This window comes from Crocuta crocuta, unplaced genomic scaffold (genome assembly GCF_008692635.1).
Source record: "Crocuta crocuta isolate KB4526 unplaced genomic scaffold, BGI_CrCroc_1.0 scaffold56, whole genome shotgun sequence".
In the NCBI taxonomy this organism is placed as follows: Eukaryota; Metazoa; Chordata; class Mammalia; order Carnivora; family Hyaenidae; genus Crocuta; species Crocuta crocuta.
The window spans coordinates 3910567-3930370 of NW_027531334.1; the positions used below are offsets into that span (position 1 = coordinate 3910567).

The window sequence follows — 19804 nt, forward strand, 5'->3', positions numbered from 1 at the left end:
TGGACACTCCTGATAATCACTCTCAGGGTGAGGGCTGGCCACTCCAGAAAGACAACCATGTGATTTCGTGTGGGGGCCGGGGAGGCATGTGGTATCGGTCAACCTGGAGATAAGATTAACCAAGCAGACAGTCGGCCATGCCTGCATGATGAGGTCCTAATGACAATTCTGGACCCTGAAGCTCAGGAAGTGTTCCTTGGCTGCCAGTTCTCCATGCGTACTGTCACCCCCCAGTGCGGGCAGAGTAATGCGCCCAGCTCCACAGGGAGAGGGCAGTAGAAGCTTCGCATTTGGAACTTCTGACTCTGCCTCTCTTCCCTGGCTGATCTCTATCTTAAAGATAATAAATGAGTGATAATCCTCTAATAAATGATAATCCTGACTTTAATAGCTTTCGGTGGGTTCTATAAGACGTTCTAGTGAATTCATGAACCTGTGGGTGGTTTCTGGGAGCTCTCGGAGTTTGTGCTTGGTGTCTGAAGAGAGGGCGGTTTTCTGTGGAGACAGTGCCCTTTAACCTTGTAACTGACCTTCACATTTACCAAAACATTGCCTTGGTATTATCATTATTGAAAAAAATTTTTTTTGTTAGAGAGAGAGTGTGAGAGTCGGGTAGAGGGGCAGAGGGAGAGAGAGAAAAAAAGTGAGAGAGAGAGAGAGAGAGAGAGAGAGAGAGAGAATCTTGAGCAGTCTGCACGCTCATCGTGGAGCCCAACACTGGGTTTGATTCCATGAGCCTGGGATCACACAACCAGAGCTGAAATCAAGAGTCAGACACTCAACTGACTGAGCCACCCAGGAACCCTGCCTGGGTATTATTTTTATCACTTCAAGACCACTGATCTGATAGAGAAATTGCATACATAAGTAAGGAGTTTTCATTTTTTTGATTTTACAAATTATCTTCATGGAAGTCAGTTTAATGTCTAGCTAGGAACATTTTATTTTACAGTCTCCCTGGGAAGTCAACCGTCAGGCTTGTGGTCAAAGAAATGCTTTATTCTGCCATCCGTTGTTTAAAAAGCATGTACACGTGTGCCCCACTGGAGGACAGCACCGGAAAGAGGTCCATCTGACAAATGAAAGAGCAATGGCTTTGTGTGACTGTATCGGCTCTGGAGGTAACTGCAAGTTATCTGAAGAGTTACTGAATAATGCATGGCTACTACTTGAACATCAAACACTTGCTATGCGCAGGTTACTATTAGGGTTTTACCCCATGTATATGTGTTCTGCCTTCATAATAATGGATAACCAGATACTGAGGGAGAGTAAGGCATGTGCAGAGTCAGGGCACTCGGCGATTTTTCAGTACCCTTTTTTCAAATATAGTCAACACACTCAAATATACAAACACACTGTCTAAGGAGATCAAGGTCATCCTGCTCAATGCCCTAAACTGCCCTCCTCTACTGCTTTTTATACAGCAGGTCCACCTTTCTTCACTGTAGCACAGTGGCTAAGAGCAGGAACCCTAGAGCCAGACTGCTTCACTTTGAATGCTGGTTCCGTAGCTACTTGTATGGCCCTGGGCAAGTCATGTAGCTTGTATGAGGGTTAGTTCCTTGTGTATGAAGCAGGGAATAAATTGCTAGAATATCTACCTTGTATGGTTGTCATGAGAATTTTACAAATAATATATGTAATAGTTTGTCAAACACAATACATATAATTTAAGTGCTAGCACAAGCGTCTAAGGAGAGTCCCTCAGTCTCTCCGAGGTGACGTCCTCTGCCTGCATCACCGCAGGAATGCATCCACGTTCCGCCCATTATTCTTATGGTTTTGTTCTGCCCTACTCCTACACTCTTATTTCCTCACTCTTGAATCCTTCGCCTGCGTCTGCAAATGTACTCAAATCCCCTCCTTTCCCCCACAAGAAACAATACATGATCATCATCAGAGCACCCTGTAGATTTACTATTCTACTTCCCTTCGCACCTGAACGCACTCTGCATCCCAAAGAAGTTGCCAAAGCTCAACATTTCACTTCCCATCCTTCCCAGCCCTTTGCAATCTAGGATGGTGTGCCCAGCTTTTGTGCAGAACAGATACGGTATAAGAGAAGAGGTATCTCCTACTTCTCCAGGAAAATTAGGAGTAAAGAGAGCAGAAAGACGAAACACTTTGACATAAGGATATCAGGACTCTGTGAAGAAAGCTCAGTGCTTCTCTCTGTAACCATATATCCTAAGGATTTGTGGGGAAAATGACTTCTCTCTCCGGCAGAACCACTGGGCCTTCAGAGCAGAACCTGTGTCTAAGTCTGATTTAATGGAAAGAACAAAGATGTGGCTTTGACATTCTGGTGCTTACCAGACTTATAACACAGAAGCTTTGGACGAGTTCAGCCTTTTGAGTTTCTATAACCTGGTCTGCAAAACAGAGATGGTAAGATCGGCACCTACCTTAGGGTTTTGGTGAGAAATCAGTAAAGGAGTGTGCGTGGGATAAGGTTTTACTGTAAAGAATAAGTTAGTGCCTATCACAAGGCAAGTGCTCAGTGTTTGTTATCAATGATTAAAGAGGATTTCCATAACAAATCGGAAGTGAAATAGATAATTGTCCTGTGGTTCCCAGGGAGCCATTATGAATAAAATAGTCCTCCCTTATGTGAGGGCGATATCGGGGTGTACCTGAGACCACCGATGGTAGAGCCCTATATACACTATGATTTTTTTCTATACATATACATCTGTGATAAAGTCCAATGTATCGATTAGGCACAGGAAGAGATTGACAACAATAACTAATAATAAAATAGAGCAATATAACAATACACTGCAATAAAAGTGTGGATGTGGTCTTTCTCAAACTAATCGTACCGTACCCACCCTCCTTATGATGATGTGAGACGATAAAATGACTACTTGATGAGACGAAGTGAGATGAGTGATGTAGGTCTTGTGACATAGCGTTAGGCTACTACTGGCCTTCTGATGGTCAGTAAGAGGGAGGATGAGCTGCTTCTAGACTGAGGTTGACAGCAGTTAACTGAAACCAGGCAAAGTAAAACTGCACACAAGGGGGGATTACTGTACTAATAAACAAGCAAATCTAAAAGCCAAATCCAATTGTTCTCAGGGAAAAGCAATATATGAAAAATACATCACGCAGCCAAATGTCTCCCTGAAAAATTCACAGATTTATGGGGTTCTTCTGCCAGTCTGGAAGGAGAGAAAAATTCCTCCACTGCTCAATACTCCCCGCCCGTGTGGTGCATCACAGGCCTGAGCTTCGGGCAACAGAGCGCTGCCCAGTTGCCATAGTAACCTAGGGAGGAAGGAATCTTTTCAGTCACTCACTGCCATTTGGCCCCTGTATTCCGATCAGTACAGGGCAACATATATTTCCCACAGCACATTAAGTCCAGGGGAGTAACTTCTAGAAAGAACTGCCCTCCAGAAAGTCCATGCTCCTCTCCAACGCCCACACTGCACGCCTGACATAAAACCCAGATTTCTATTTCCCATTGCCCATGACTCCACCTCATACTCGAGAGATGATTAGTATTCCTGCCCTGTGAGTACATGTATCATTCAAATACCTGAGGACCTCATCATATCCTGCCTTTGCTCATACTCAGACAAAGAAACTCAGTTGTTTTCATCTCATTTCATAAGTCAAACCCTCACACTGCAGATTTCTTTTTTAATTACTATTACTCACTAGGGTGTCAACATCTACCTTAAACCTACTTGCCCCTACTATTTTTATCTATGTCCCTATTTTAAGAGCTTATAATTAAGAGATATACATACATATATGTATTTGTATATATAATTGGCATACACTATTTTAAATTATTAATACATTTACCAGATATATTTAATTACTAATACATCTAATAATTCAGTAATATGAAATATACTATATAACTTTTTAAGTTATATACAACACATATATATGCTGAAGTCATGCTTATTTTTAACTTTCATTTACAGCCAACATGTCCTAAAATACTATCACTTAATTTAATTAATCCTGTTGCTTTCTAGACCAAGAATGTTTTCTGCCACTTTCTTTTTCCATCTCCAGTTATTTCTTGCATTTGTTCAGCAGACTCAAGTTAATCTCTCACCACAAGAACCATCTAACTCAGAGCTTCTGTATTTCAGTCCTCTTCCTGATGCCTTTTGGCATCATCTTGCCACTGAAAGTCAACTGGCAGACATGCAAATGATGAAAAGTTTTACTTTTATAAGATGTTAGGGTCAAGATGAACTAGTCTTAAAATATTGATATCACTTCAAAGAAAGTGCCAATTATGAAGGACTCCATAACGTTATTGCCCCAACTCAGATAACTGAAGGAGGAAAATGCACTTTTCCCTACAGACTGAAAAACACTGGCCATAAAGAAAGGAAATTCATGTGATCAATGTGATCATGATTTCCACATAGTATCTAAAAAGTATGCCACTTGTTTTTCCTCTTCCATGGACAGTGTTCCAGAAGAAAATCTACAAAGTGCCTGAACCCCTTCTGTTAAAAAAAAATGTGCTATTACTCCACATCATTAAAGGGAACACAACAAAAGTCGTATATGCTATCATTTGTTGACATTTTCACCTTGCTTAACCAACTTCCAGAGGATATTTTTGTTTGTTTGTTTCCCCTGAAGGATCATAATTGATAAAATGCAATCCATTGCAGTACTTTTAGAATTTATGTAATATTTTATTTTGTTCGATCAAAATCAGTGCATGACAGGTACCACAACTAAATCCTCGTAATGGAAAATCTATCTTTAAAAAAAAATCAAGGGACTCCTTTTATGCATAAAGAGGTTGACAGGGTATAAAAGTGGGAGAGGATAACATGTAAAACGAGAAAGGGTGGACTATCTCACATCAACTGAAAGTTCTATAATGCAACTATTTATGAGAAATATAGCTCATGGCAAATACTATGTGCTAAAATTCAAAAAAGCATGCTACATTTATATACGGAAATGCAAAATAAACAGTGACAAGTCTTCTTTCCCTATGTGAGATGTTAAGAAAGTAACTTTGTCTTCCTTTCTCCCAGAACAATGTTTAAAATTGCAATCTCTGCCTGGCATGATTTAGACCTTGGTCTTCATGATCTAAGGAGAAAGACAGACTTTAGAATTCTGGCTCTTATTCTGTAATCAAAATGAAAGAATAATCCATGTCTGAGAAACTTGTTCCTTTTCATCCTACTCTGTACTTTATTAAAACTGTCTTTTCTCAAAATCCAAATTACAATCCCAGAGCTGGAATATGGTCTTAGGAATTTTGAACAAGAAACATCAGTTTTTCCAAACCCAAATTCTTCAACAGAACATTGTCCCAACATAAAGATTTCCCCTTTGAGATCAATTAGACTTCACCAGAGCAAAGTTCTTGGCTGTTCTGAAATTTAAAACACTAACCTCTCTGGCTTCTGCCTCTGGGAAGATGGAGAGGAGGTACTTTTCCCTATTCCTCCTGCTAAGTACAACAAAGAACCCTGGCCATGTTCTATACAGGACGCATGTAAGAAGACCGATAGATATGGAAAAGGCAGCTGATCAGCTAGGCACCTAGGGACCCAGAAATGAATTTCCAGAGATTTCCTTGACCTCATACATCCCAGACTTGGAGCTGAAGGAAAGGCAACAGCATGCAACAACCTGGCTCGGTCTCCACAGAATTATGCAGAGAGGAAGAAGCTAAACTCAAAGCATATGATTGCATGTATGTAATAGTCCTATAATGATACAATTACAGCTATAGAAAACAGATGAGCAGATGTCAGAGGTTCAAGGGGAGCTGAGAGTAGGAGGAACGTGGGAGAGGCTATAGAAAGCCTGCAGGAGAGACTGGGGTGATAGGTCTGTTCCGTATCAATGTCCATACACTGGCTGTGATATTGCAACTATGGTTCTCAAGATGTTAGCACTAGAGGAAACGGGGTAAAGGGTGCACAGGATCTCTCTGAATTATTTCTTAGAATTGCATGTAAATCAACAATTACCTCAAATCAAGAGGTTAGCTTTTTTCAGTGCCTATTAGTAGATTTTAATCTGCACGTTGATATGGGTGACAAAATCCTTCCAAGGAAAAAGTGATGTGTGTGTTTCGATTGTAATACTTGTTTTATACTTTTTGTTGAAAACTAATCACAAACTTTAAAGTAGTCTTCATAGCAAAATCCCATAAACTTTTCTAGAATTGGGGAAGAAAAATTCACAATCCAATTAGCCAGCACGGTCACTAAACTAAATCTTTAAAAAGGTAGATCCATAAATGACTTTTAATTTAGAGAATTTAACAACCAATATGGGGATCATTTTTCCGTGAGGGATTGCTGGTACTCTCACATTACTCTGTTGGTACTGATATACCATATTTTCAATTTTCATCTTTCAAAATTCATGTGTGAATTTTATTTATGAGCTTTACTGCTTATTTAGTTAACAAGCCTTCCCGTATGGATTTATCACCAAAAAAAGGATGAGACTCGTCCCATGACTGACACGGCAGCTGGCTCTTAGTCCAAGGTGCCTTGCCTATTTCTGTGTTTAGCCCAGAATGCTACACCATGTGAAGATTCACAGCACACATCCCTCAAGTCTGAGCAGGAATCTCTAAATGTGTGGCACCATCAAGAGGCAATAGCTTGTAGTGCTGGTGTAACAAGAACCCAGAGTTTGCTCTCAAGTGTAGAGAACGCTGCTTTTAATAGCAACGGTCACAGACTACTGTAACAAAGAAATATACCTACACTTTGGCTCCGTGTTTCCCCAGCGTGGAGTCAGTAGACTATTGCTCAATGCTATTTTTTTCTTTTCCAATTCCTCTTCTACCCAGGTGGGTAGAATTGAAGTGATCCAATTGAAGAAGAACAAAAAGATGTAGTAACTGTTTTTACTCTCAGTTAACTGAGGACAGCTGGCACTCTTAATTTGCTAATGATTCATTCCATATATATATATATTAGAGGGTGGGAGAGAGAGAGAGTGCGTACACGCGCGTGCATGCACACCCATGAACAGGGGTAGCGGCAGAGGAAGAGAGAGAGAGGGAGGGAGAGGAAGGGAGAGAGAGAGAGAGAGAGAGAGAGAGAGAGAGAGAGAGAATCTCAAGCAGGCTCCACACTCAGCACAGAGCCTGACATGGGGCTTGGTCCCATGACCCTGGGATCATGACCTGAGTCAAAATCAAGAGTTGGACGCTTACCTGACTGAACCACCCAGGCGCCCCTAATTCCTTCAATATTTACTGAACTTCTACATACATACCAACAATTTGCTACTTAAAATACAGAAAATCTTTAGTTTATTCTCAAATGACCCAAAGTGCTCTAACCATAGACAGTAGTTTTCTTCATATTACCCACTACTTATAGAATTTTACTCATATTTTATTAGAAATGAAAAAAAGTCTGCTTAGAGAAGGGACGGCTTATTTAAGTTTGGGTTTTTTTGTTGTTTGTTTTTTTGAAAGAGAGAGAACAAGTACGAGAGGGGCAGAGAGAGAAGGAGAGCAAGGATCCCAAGCAGCTCTGTACTGAGAGTGTGGGGCTCAAACTCAAAAACCATGAGACCCTGACCTGAGCCAAAACCAAAAGTCAGGCGCTTAACCGATTGAGCCACCCAGGTGTCCCTGGAGAGCTTACTTAAGCAATAGATAACATCGCCATTCTAATCTTGTGGTGTCTTATATGTTATAATTAATTTCACCTTTTCAAAAAGTTTTCTTAGCATAAGAAAATTTAAAACTGCATGTACAGTTCACATTTATGGTTCTCATAGTATTTCTGAGCTAAACCAGACAGACCATCCAACTAAGGCATCAAAGTGAAAGAAGGTACAGAACAGCAGAGACCTGATGGACTGTTTCAAGCATTAGAGTGAAGAAAAGCAAGACTTCATAGAAACATGTCAATTTAAGGCTTATGGTTCCCATGATATTTTTGAACTAAACCCGACAGACCACCCAGGTAAGGCATCAAAGTGAACAAGTCAATTTAAGGCTTATGCTGATCTGAAGATTAAATAAATTAATGATTAAAGTAACAACAGAGATATCGATGCAGAGTATAGAAAGTGAGTCATAATTTTTAAATATCCCTTTAAAAAATCTGAGCCACCATGTTTATTTGGTCAGTAAACCAACCTCTCACCCATCTGCAGTTGAACTGGCTCACTTCCCACTAGTGCAACCATTGTTTTAAAATTAAAACTAGAGTCAGGATGTAGCAAGAGGCAGGGCCATACCAGGAAGTGATCACTTCCGAGTCTGTGAGACTGGGCGACAAAATAGTTTTCAATATTTCAGCCTGCCTTCACATTTCAAACACATTTGTCTTAGGGGGAAAAAGATGAATACTGTGGCTAGGTGGCATTCTCTTAACACTGTCCATTCTGCTTCCAACTAAGAAAAGCTATTAAAGCCTCCATGCCCAAATTGCCTTCTGGAGTCAGGAATCGCAAGGAAGAGGAGGGAGCAACGCATGTCTACAGGCGGAGGTAATTTCACCTGATGAGGCTCACGCTTCTTGGGTCCCCATGCAATTTTTCCTAATTACAAAAGTGAGTAGTACTAACCTGTTTACTGTCTCATTTCTAAAATGGTATTTGCACCTTACCATCTTGAGATTAGTGAACATATACATTTATTTTGTAAAATGCTATAATTCCTTAAATATGCTCCATTAAGATTATATTTAATTTTTAAAAACATTAGGTCTCTGGTCTGCTCAACAGTGCGCACAAGCAAGACTCTGGGCCCTATGGCCTTGGCTTTTATATGACCCTGGAGAATGCACCAGTTCTTACCAAGAATGTTGTGAAATTTTCAAAATAGAGAAAAGCAACTCATTTTCATCTTTGATTGCATATTGAAAGAAATTGCCCAATTTCTGGAAGCAAAAAGAATGCATTTATGCTGAGGATATTTGCATCCTTTTGCATATAGCTTCATAGTTACCTGGAAGTAAGTACATAAACTTAACTTTGAGATGTCTGAGAACTGGGGGCGGAACCCTCACCCATAGAATACAGAAAGCCAGAATGAATGTCCTGAATGGATATCGAAAACATTCATGTACTCTTTTCAAAGACATGTATAGAGGGGCGCCTGAGTGGCTCAGTCAGTTAAGCATCTGACTTCGGCTCAGGACATGATCTGGTGGTTCATGAGTTCGAGCCCCACATTGGGCTCTGTGCTGTCAGCACAGAGCCCGCTTGGGATCTTCTCTCTCTCTCTCTGCTCCTCCCCACTTGCACACTCTCTCCTTCTCTCTCAAAAATAAATAAACATTAAAAAAATGTATACAATGCTTCCCATACTCTAGTCATGTCACTAGGAGGTGGATATATAGCAGAGAGCAAGATTGACACGGTCTCAGCCTTGTACAGCCCACAGTTCTTTAGTTGTAAAGTGCTTTCAGAGAACCTATTAGAACTAACTATCTTTCAAACAGTACAGAATTGTTGACCTAGACATTTCACCTATTCTGATAATAATACCATGGGAACATGAGTATCTTCCTTGAAAGAAAGCCAACCTTGCTTTCAGGATGGGAGAGCACGGGAGAAAGTTAGAAACCTTATGCTGTGGTGCTTCATGAGACCAGCATCACAGTTCAATGTGTCTGAGAAATGAAGACCAAGCGGGGCCCTACTTAGTCCTATATGGCAACAGAGCTAGTCATCAAGGCACCCCAGGTGACTGCTGTCAGCCAGAAAGAAAATATTGGATTGCTACAAGGCAATGTGAGGGAATCCACTGGTTCTCCACAATAGCTCACAGATGTTTTTGGCAACGTAACCAAAGGAAAACTCTTAGCAGCAGTAGGGTTTGCTACAGAGTTTCTTATTTTCCCCCTTTTCTTTTTAAAATGTCCTTTTCCTAGACTGTAAGATACATTAGATGCCATCACTACCTCCGCGTTACTGGGAGGGAGGCAGGTAGCAAATGAGATGAATGAAAGAATTTCTTGTCTACTGTACAATTATTTCTCTAGCCTCTAGAACATCCAGTTTGTCAAAGCAGCAGCATTCTAGCCCTCTAGCGATATCTTATCCATTAATGTGCTCTACATGGAAAACAGCTCAGAACTGAGGAGTTTAAACAACCACAGACCAGCCCAAAAGGATGTCAAAAGACTGGCAAAGTGAAACACACTTCATGCACACAGAGCCCTCTCAAGACCTCACTTGCACCTAGTAACTCATAGTCTGGAATATTTTTAAACAAGCCTTGATATCTGGTTTCTAAAGTCATAAAAAAGAAAGAAAAGGTTGGCACGATGACAAAGGCAAGAACTGGCAGTTGAGAGCAAGAAAGAAGGAATAAAAATTACAAAAAAACGAAGCATCTCAAATAGCACGGAAGTTGGAGGCCATTTAATGTAGACTCAAAGTGGATAATTATACCTCATAATAGGTCCTTGGAGGTTCATAATTAAGGTTCAATCTTTAATACTCAATACAATTACCTTGAGCTTTCAAATAAAGACTGAACAAGTAAAAAAAAATCCAGGTGAAACACTGGTATAATCCGAGCTTAGCTAAAAAGTACCACAGATATTACGCTTCGTGAACCAGCCTTACTCTGCTTGGTTTCCTCACGGATGAGTTAACTCAATCTTTGGCATCTATTCATTTTATGTTGGTGTGAGAGTTCGGTTTCTTTACTGAAAATTAGGCTTTGCCATCTTGGAGGTGCCTGTGAAATGCCCAAGTACCCTCATCCTGTGGAATCCATTAAATTGCATTGCTCACAAAATAGATCTCATGGGCTGGAAACCCAGACGGAGCTTCTCTGGGCTTCTGGGGTGAATCCCAAATGGCAGGAGAACTTTACCTTCACTGGCTTGCTATTTTCCCACAGTTTTTGCTTTCCTGACTGCTTTGTTTTTGTTTCTGATTCTTGGCCAAGTCGGACCGGGGTTTTGGTTTGACCACAACAAATAGTTATCTCCCCTGGCTGGCAGCAATGCCTGGGGATCTGATTTTATGGTTGGGCTGCTTGGGATGCTCAGGTAGAACTGAAGTCTAGCCTTGCTCAGCGAGAGAGGACTGAGCATTTGTGTTTGTTGTTGTTTTAATTTGTTGGTTGTTTTTCTATCTGTGAGTTCATATCAGGACACCATTTTGTGCCCAGTGGAAAAGCAAGCAATCTCTTGAGATCTGGAATGGTGAAATTTTATACTCCAGTGTTTACTTCTGACCTGCGGCCAAAGCTATAGAACTAAGCTTTAAGTTCTTTCTCTGTGTCTCTGCACCTGAGGGGAAAAAAAAATCACTGCGTATGTGTGAAGTATCTGCCAACCTCCTGAGGATAATAATAAATTAAAATAAAGGAGCTCTTTTCTGACTGGTTTACAGAGACTAATTAGCATTTAGATTATTCTAACATTTCCAAAATTCGAAGAAAACAAAGTGAAATGCTAATAATTTAAAAATGTTTATGTTTTAAGAGAGAGAACTTTCACATAAAAAATGCTGATTTCAAAAGCAAGAAAACAAGTTTATGTGATCAAAGCAAATTCTCACACAAGTCAAACTGATTTGACAATCTGGTTTAAAAAACAGCTATGTCTTTTCCTTGTTTTATCAGTGTACAGTATGACACACACATAATTTCATATTTAAAATAAGTTTGGATTTGTTTTACCCTAGAGATCAGTTTAACTGAAACAAAATTATTTATTTATTTTAATGTTTGTTTATTTTTGAGAGAGAGAAAGAGTATGAGCAGGGGAAGGGCAGAGAGAGAGGAAGACACAGAATCTGAAGCAGGCTCCAGGCTCTGGGCTGTCAGCACAGAGCCTGATGTGGGTCTCGAACTCACAGAGTGTAAGATCATGCACTGAGCTAAAGTCAGATACTTTAACTGAGCCACCTGGGCACCCCTAGTTTGGCTGAAAAATCTCAAATGTCTTATAGTATTAGTTTACTGAAAAGATAAGCTAAGGTTATGTTTAAGATTAAGAAAAATATAAAAGTTGTACTCAACTAAACTGAATGATCATTGTGACACACCTTTTTATGCCAATAGTAATTATGTTCTGCGATGTGTCAGCTTAAACATAATTTCCAATATCTGTAAGTTATGTACTATGGTCTTAAAGTATCTGGTTGTTTCAGAATTAAAAGAAAACCATGGAGAACAAAAGTTGGTGAAAATGTAAAAATTGTAGGTTTGCATGAAGGGAGCTTTATTTGACTTGATTGATAATACTTGCAAACAGTAAGTCTATAAAAATGTAATTACAATGTTCAAATTTTGGCAAAGTTTGCACAGCTGTGATGGGTTTACCCATAAAGTAATTTTTTAAAAATTGTAATGCATGGCAAATACCCTATTAATATAAAACTAAAATGCAGGTATCTCTATTGGAAGGACAGACCCATCTTGGAGAAATCAGCCCATGCTTACAAAAGGTAATAAAAGGTTATTGTTCTATGTAATCTGCCCTGAGAGCAGAGATTCAGTATCTCACAAGAGAACTTTTTTGCACTTTGTGCTAACTAGGAGATATCCCTAAAAATTTAAATGACAAAAAAGTTCCTCATTTCCTAATGATTTAAGATTTACTGTTTTTCACAAAGTAAACTATTGTTGCTTTAGTAGGTAGGCAAATTGCAAATATTCGTTGTTCTTAGACATCCACAGTCCTTTATTAGTCAATGAAATCTCCTCTCATTAATATTTGATTCTGTCTTCCCAAGAGCAGACTTTAAATTCAGAAAAAAAAAAAAAAAAAGTTTTGCAAGATGTCTTTGATACATGAACTATCCTTAAGTTTTCCCAGAGGACCCCTGGTGAGCACAAGATTTGTTCCCTGACCTTATGAAAAGAATGTTAGAAACTCAACATCATCAGAAATTGCATGGAAAGATTTGTCAAATCAAAGGAGGAGCTCATCCTTCCCTAGGCTAATATTGTACAGGTGAAATATTATATATAAAGTCCAGAGATGGCGCACTTTACAGAAAGTTCTTGGATATATGTCAATGTCCTCACTCTCTATAATACGTTCTTACCCTCAGGGGAAACACTGATTAAATAAAACCAATGTCCTATGCCCCGAAAAAGGATTTTAACTCTCCTTGCTCATACCACTCATTAACTTGATCACGGACTAACCATAGCCACTTACTCTTATCCTTATTGAGCGGTCTCTGCCTTCCTCTCATGTTTGCCTAGACACTTGGCTTGTAAGTTAATAGATTAGATCGTGCTTTCAACAAATCGTCTCAGAGCCTGGTGGATAGGACTTTTAGGATAGATACTCTTTCTTCACTCTTGAGATTTCAGAGAACAGACTTGTGGGTAGAGGCTTTTGAGCTGATACTGCACAGACCAGCATCAGGCAGTGCTGGGTGGCTAACTCAGATCTGCAGGACTTCTTTTGGTCCACAAATAGATGACTTTATGAAATCAAATTAATGACCCAAGATGCAGAGGAGTAAGAACTAATATATAGAACTCATCGAACTCATATTAGAAATCTAATTGCCATATGCATTGTGGAAAATCATTGGCACTATGTATAATGTCCTATTGTCTGATGGGGAAACTCTGTAGCATTCACCTTCGTCTATTTCTAGCCCTCAATTTAGTTGACTTTGATTTTACAAATGAAATTTGCAAACATTCTTTTCAATAGTAATTTGTTCTCCTTGGTCTCAGAATTCCTGAAGAAATATATTTTCTAAGTCACTTTATTTTTTAATCACAATAATATTACTTGCAGAAGCTCAGTAAGAATCTATCTTCCCATTTACTGGGATGTAACCAGACAAATAGAAAGCAACAGAGGCCAAACCCAGAGCGTCATAAAAATAAACCTCGTCTCATTGAATATGACAAAGCCCATTATTGAGGCACTGACTTTACAGGCAGTAAGGAAGGTTACTTCCTGGACTGCCAGGAACTTTAGCAGATTTGGGAAAATTAGAGGAAACAGTAATTTCACCAACACTTAAAAGTGCTAACAATGAAACCCAGTGGAGATGATGGGTTTTTTGTTTGTTTGTTTTTGAGACAGAGAGCACAGATAAAGGGCCAGAGGAAGAGGAAGAGAGAGAATCTTAAGCAGACTCCATGCCCAGCATGGAGCCCAATCTCACAACCGTGAGATCATGACCTAATCAAAATCAAGAGCTGGATGCCTAACCAAGTGAGCCACCCAGGCACCCCTGGAGGTGACTTTTGAGGTTGGTTTCTTGCCCTTGGAACAGAAGAGTAAATAAGATCATCTCAGGAAAATCGCTGGAGTGAGGGAAGCCATTGAAATGCTCTCCTAGGTTCCTTAATAAGTCATCAGACAGAAGCTAACTTTCTGGCTTCATTAATAATAGTTGTTCAGGGATGAAAGGTAAAGCATAGGGAATATAGTCAATGGTTTTAAAGCTGTATGGTGACAGATGGTGGCTACACTTGTGGTGAGCACAGCATAACGTATAGATTTGCAAAATCACTATGCTGTATCTCTGAAACTAAAGCAACATTATGAGTCAATTATACCACATTAAAAAAACACAAGAGTTGTTCAGCACACTAGAGAGCCAGATTTGCTATCCCATATACAAGAAGGCCTTTTATATGCTAATTAAAACTTTTTCTGAATTTTTGTCAATGAATCAAGCCCAAATACAATGCCTTTTTGTGACCATGGAAAATCTCTGGAGATTACTTACGACCACAAAGGGCACTGTCATATTGGAGCACTGTCTCACAGACCCACCCAAGGAATTTAGAATTCTGTAAAGGTCCTCACATTTGTTTTCATGCCCTATTACTGCTCAGGATATCTGCAAGGATAGATATATTATCGTACCAAAACTACAAGTGACGCAAATGAGTCTTTTTCTAAAATTCCAAAGGAATTTTGTTCTGCGTAGATGCAACGGTTTCCATCCATTACAATCCAAACGTTACAACTTTGTTGTCCTGGAGGAAGGACATTGTCGAGTTTCGTATGTGATTCAGAGATACGATTCCTAAGTATTCTCTTTTAGCAACTAAAGCTTGATACTCTGACGCTCTTGTAAACCAGCTTTATCAGCTTGCTGCATCCCTCATTAAGGAACAACTCCTCATTAATGAATTAAGAGTCTCTGAACCTGGTCATCCTAAAAAAAACCCAAATCAACAAAAAAGTCTATGCCTAAAAGAATAAAGAGTAAGAATGCAGTTAATGTGTCCTCGTTCATTAACGGGACTCCCAAGGGGTGTTTCCTCCTTTCTTTCTATTTTCAGTATTTTCCACAATAAGCACAAATCCATTTGAAAGAAAAGGACAACTCAAAAAATGTTTCCATATGTGAGGTTGGGGGTCACCGTATGTACTAGGAGGCGCTGCTGAAGGAAGTATGGGGCGGTGTGTGTATGTGTCCAGGGCAGAAAAAAGGTTGAGCAACACTTAGCCAACCTTTCAACCTTCCTGACAGCTTGCTATTCAGAAAAATGGATTGCCTAATTCCCGGTGAGTCATGATTTCACGGCTTATTTCTCTCAGACCATGCACATGGGAATTTGATGACATCAAGAATATTAATTAGTGTTTACTCATAGTCTTAATGTTTGTAAGACTTCTACAGAATTCAGTAAAATTCACAACTACTTTGTTACGCTGATCAAGAATCTACACTTGAGAGGGCTCTGCGGAGCAACTTAATATAACACTAGGTACAAGTAGGCCTTCAAATATCCACACGTGACCACTCAGAGTGACCGAGGAAAGGAAGAATAGCAGAATTCTAGAAAGACACCAGTGGCTGGTGCACCTGGACATCCTACAGACCCACACATTTCCTTGGAGTGTGTCTCCAAGAACCGCTCAAGGGGGGGCGCCTGGGTGGCTTAGTCGGTTAAGCGTCCGGCTTTCACTTAGGTCATGATCTCGCGGTTCGTGGGTTCGNTTACCAGTCGCTCCATCTCCTGCTCCCTGAGTCTCTCCTCCCTCTGCCGCCGGTGATAATCCATCAGGTCTTCGCGGCCTGAAATGGAGCTAATGCTGCTTTTCCTTTCCCGAAGGATGGGCTGGGGAGTTCCTGAGGCCTGTCTGAGGCTGTCCAAATCTGCATCATCAAACTCGACAGATCCACAAGAGAAGTTCCTCCTGGTGGCAAAAACTCTGTCCGGCTCTCCAGCGGGAAACAAATGACCCGGGCTGGGCCCCGAATAGGAAGCCCTGTCAAGGTCGTCGGAGGCACAGGAGGAGGTGGAGGCCAGAAGCATCTTCCGAGCCACTCGAGGACTGGCAGGGACACTGAGGGTGGAACTTACGTAAGGGTTGCCCTCAGACATGGGGGTTTTATAGGGTAAAGCCCCTGAGCTCAAAGAAGAAAAGTTCAGGTAATTGTCATTGTCTATTATGCTATGAGGTAGATCCTTTTCCCCCAGTTTCGTTCGCTTGGAGTTGCCCAGGGAGTTTCTGGGAGGCAAAGTGAGGGGTGTCAGCTGGTTGTCTGTGGCCCTGTGCAACCTGGGGAGAGAGCGGCTGTAGGCCCCCATGTGACTCAGGCTGCTGCCCGAATACTTCCTAGTTCTTAAACCCACGTTTTCCAACGCCGGCTCCTTGTGTCGGGTCAACTTGGGCTGAAGGATCAGGCTGTCCTGGACGCTCATTTTCCTGGCTTGCTTTGGGCTTGAAGGCATGCTCGCCGCCCCTGACCGGCTGATGGGAGAGAAGCCGCTGTCGCTCAGGGGACTTCCATTCCACATGGCCAGGAGTGAGCCAGACGCCTTCCGGCCTTCCAGTCCCCCAAGAAAGTAGACATTGTCGTGGGATTTATTCCTTGAGCTATATTTGGAATAGGGAGGCTTCTCTGTGAGCCTCAAAGACCTTTCACTGTCGCGGCTGGTATAATGATCAAAGTCCCCTCTCCCAAGTGGATACCCGCTGAGGGACGGGGAGGTGCTGAGTAGAGGAGTAGGCGGCTTCAGGGAAAGACTTTTGTCAGTTCCATCACAGGAGAACTGCTTGCTTCCTTGGATTTTGGCCAGGGAGGGGCTACTCCTGACACTGGTTCCCAGAGGGGAAGGGCTTCTCTTAGCAGGCACTGGCTGAGAGAGGGTTAAATAAGAGCCAGAATAGTCTCCGTTGGCTTTAAATCTCAGACTGGAAGAGTATTTCTTCGGGCTCAAGCTCTCCATCACGTTTTGGGAATCGTCCTCCAGGGAATTTGTCACAAAATCTGCCTCTAAGCTACCATTTTGTAAATCAAGCTGCTTTTGCAGGTGGCTATGCTCTGCCATGATCTTGCTGGAATCTGTAAAGGAAAAAAAAAAAAAGAAATTTTTATTTCACAAAGAAGACTGCAAACAACCAAGTACTCGTCGGCCTACATCTGAACAAAAACAGCCTTGCAGCCTGACCTGATGTAATTAACAAACACGAACTCTGCTTTAGTTTGTTACTAAAATGAAGAAGTATAAAGAACATTGATCTGGGATGATTTTTTCTGCAAAGGAAAAATAACTCAAGAGGCCATCAATGATATTTGAGAAGAAATCTCTAACAAAGTACAGGTGCAGGATGAGGCTGGTCCATAAAAAAGACAATTTCCCATTGGTGTTCCAGTCCTTGGTGGACCAGGCACTTCCTGCATACTAGGCAAACACCCAAAGCGGTGCAATGGGCCCTCTTTTGGAGGTCTCTGCTAGAATCATTAATTGTTCAGAAGTCAAGTCCTGCAGAGACAAAATTCACATCCTGGCACATAAAGAAAGTTTCACGCTAGACACTGATCAGTAACATGAGGGTCAAAAGAGGACTCTCGGGCACCTAGGTGGCTCAGTGGGTTGAGTGTCCACCTGTTGATTTTGGCTCAGGTCATGATCCCCGGGTTGTGGCACTGAGCCCCGTGCTGGGCTTCGTGCCAAACATGCAGCCTGCCTAAGACTGATTCCCTCCCCCACCCTCTTCTTCTGCCCTTCTCCCCCCTTTGTGTTCTCTCTCTCTCTAAGATAAATAAAACGAAAAAAAAAATATTTTAGAAACTAGAAAATGACTCTTTAAAAGGGGCTATGAGAGTTACCTTCTGAAGAAATATGCCATAAGGCTCCTGCACCCTTCAGAAAAGGCAGGTAATTAAGGAAACAGAGGTAAGAGTGTTTATGAAACTACTGCCACATTAGGGTCAGGAGGTAGTATTGAAAATGTGAAAACAGAGTATCCATTGCTTATCATTTTTTATAAAGCCTCTGTACCCATAAGAGTATTTTGGATTCTAGTTTGAATAACATTAACTTAAGAAAATAAAGTTTGAGTTTACGAAAATGCACTTTAAGTACAAATTATCACTGCAAATAAGAAGGCTTGCATTTGTAATGGATAAAAATATGTATTTTTTTACATTACCACCAAAGCAAAAATACAATTTACACACTCTCATTGAACTCATGAACTGCTGAGATCGTCCAATGTGCCAGGCTCCTCAGATACTAGTTACTACCTCCCTTGTCTCTATAGGAACAGCGTTGCTTATGGTTAGTAATCAATTTTATAATGTCCTTGTTTCCGTAACCAGGCTACAAGTTTACAAAAGAGGGGTATTTCTAGTATTCCCATCTCATCTCCAACCTCTCTTGACTCACACTGACCCGTTTGTGAGATACTCAATGAACACAAGTTTTCAATTTCAGTTACAGNGCAGATCCAGGCAGTAGAGTAGGGAACTGCTTCTTATCCAGACTGGGGCCAAGAAGCAATCTGGGTGCTTCAGTCCTAGTGATGAGCTAGGGATACATCATCTTGTAAAGTTCAGCTTCCCCAACAAGTTCTGCCTTGAGTTCCCTCTCCTCCAACCCAAATCCCACCCTGATGGATTAAAAGCAGGATTATCTTTTCAATTTTTAAAAATGTTTTTATTTATTTTTGAGAGTGTGAGCAGGGGAGGGGCAGAGAGGGAGGGAGACACAGAATCCAAACTAGGCTCTAGGCTCTGAGCTGTCAGCACAGAGCCTGATGCGTGGCTTGAACACAGTGGTGAGATCATGACCTGAGCCGAAGTCAGATACTCAACCAACTGAGCCACCCAGGTGCCCCCAAAACATGATTATCTTTTGAAGTAGACCTCAAAACAAAACAAAACAAAACAAAACAAAACAAAACTGAGATTGTCCTTTAAAACTGCCTCCCAGCTGGAAGGTGGTTGTGCCATCTGACTTTGGTCAGGTCTTCTGTTCTTCAGGGACAGCGCCACCTCTGCCCCCAAGAAAAACATCCCTGTGAGAAACTGCCCGTGACCACCAGCTATGACCTTGAAAGTAACACGAGCCTGGTTTAGTATCTCACTCTGCCCCTATGATGACCTCCAGTCATGATCCCCTTTTCTTAATCAACTTCATCTCTGGCTGGTTTGCCATGATGAAAATCCAGTGGCCAATTCTCTCAAGTTAAATACTTCTGAATGGAAGAAACAAGGAAATAAGTGGGTTCTGAGACCACTGCAGTGTTATATATCATGGGGGGGGGGAGGGTATGGATATCCTAAGTGCCTAACAACAGGGAGAAGGTTAAATAAGCTACAATACTTCATAGGAATGAATATTACATGATCACTTAAAATAATTATTTTGAAGTATAATTTTTTTAAGTTTATTTTGAGAGAGAGACAGAGAAAGAGAGGGTGGGGGAGGGGCAGAGAGAAAGAGAGGGAGGAGAGAATCCTAAGCAGGCTCTGCGCTGTCAGTGCAGACCCCAACTTGGGGCTTGAACCCATGAAGCATAAGATCATGACCTGAGCCAAAATCAAGAGTTGGATGCTCAACTGACTGAGACACCCAGCTGGCCCTGAAGTGTAATTTATAGCATAAAAAGTGCATTCATAC

The 19804-nt window shown here is 41.1% G+C and overlaps 1 protein-coding gene across 10 annotated transcripts in view; it reads right to left on the reverse strand.

Moving 5' to 3' along the window:
- Nucleotides 1-19804, reverse strand: part of PHLDB2 (pleckstrin homology like domain family B member 2) — a 223128-nt gene that overhangs the window by 72609 nt on the left and 130715 nt on the right. For all 10 annotated transcript variants that reach the window (XM_077771902.1, XM_077771906.1, XM_077771903.1 and 7 more), the window contains one exon: nucleotides 15893-17241. In XM_077771902.1, coding sequence (XP_077628028.1) covers nucleotides 15893-17241 — 1349 coding nt within the window. The remainder of the gene's footprint in view (nucleotides 1-15892; nucleotides 17242-19804) is intronic.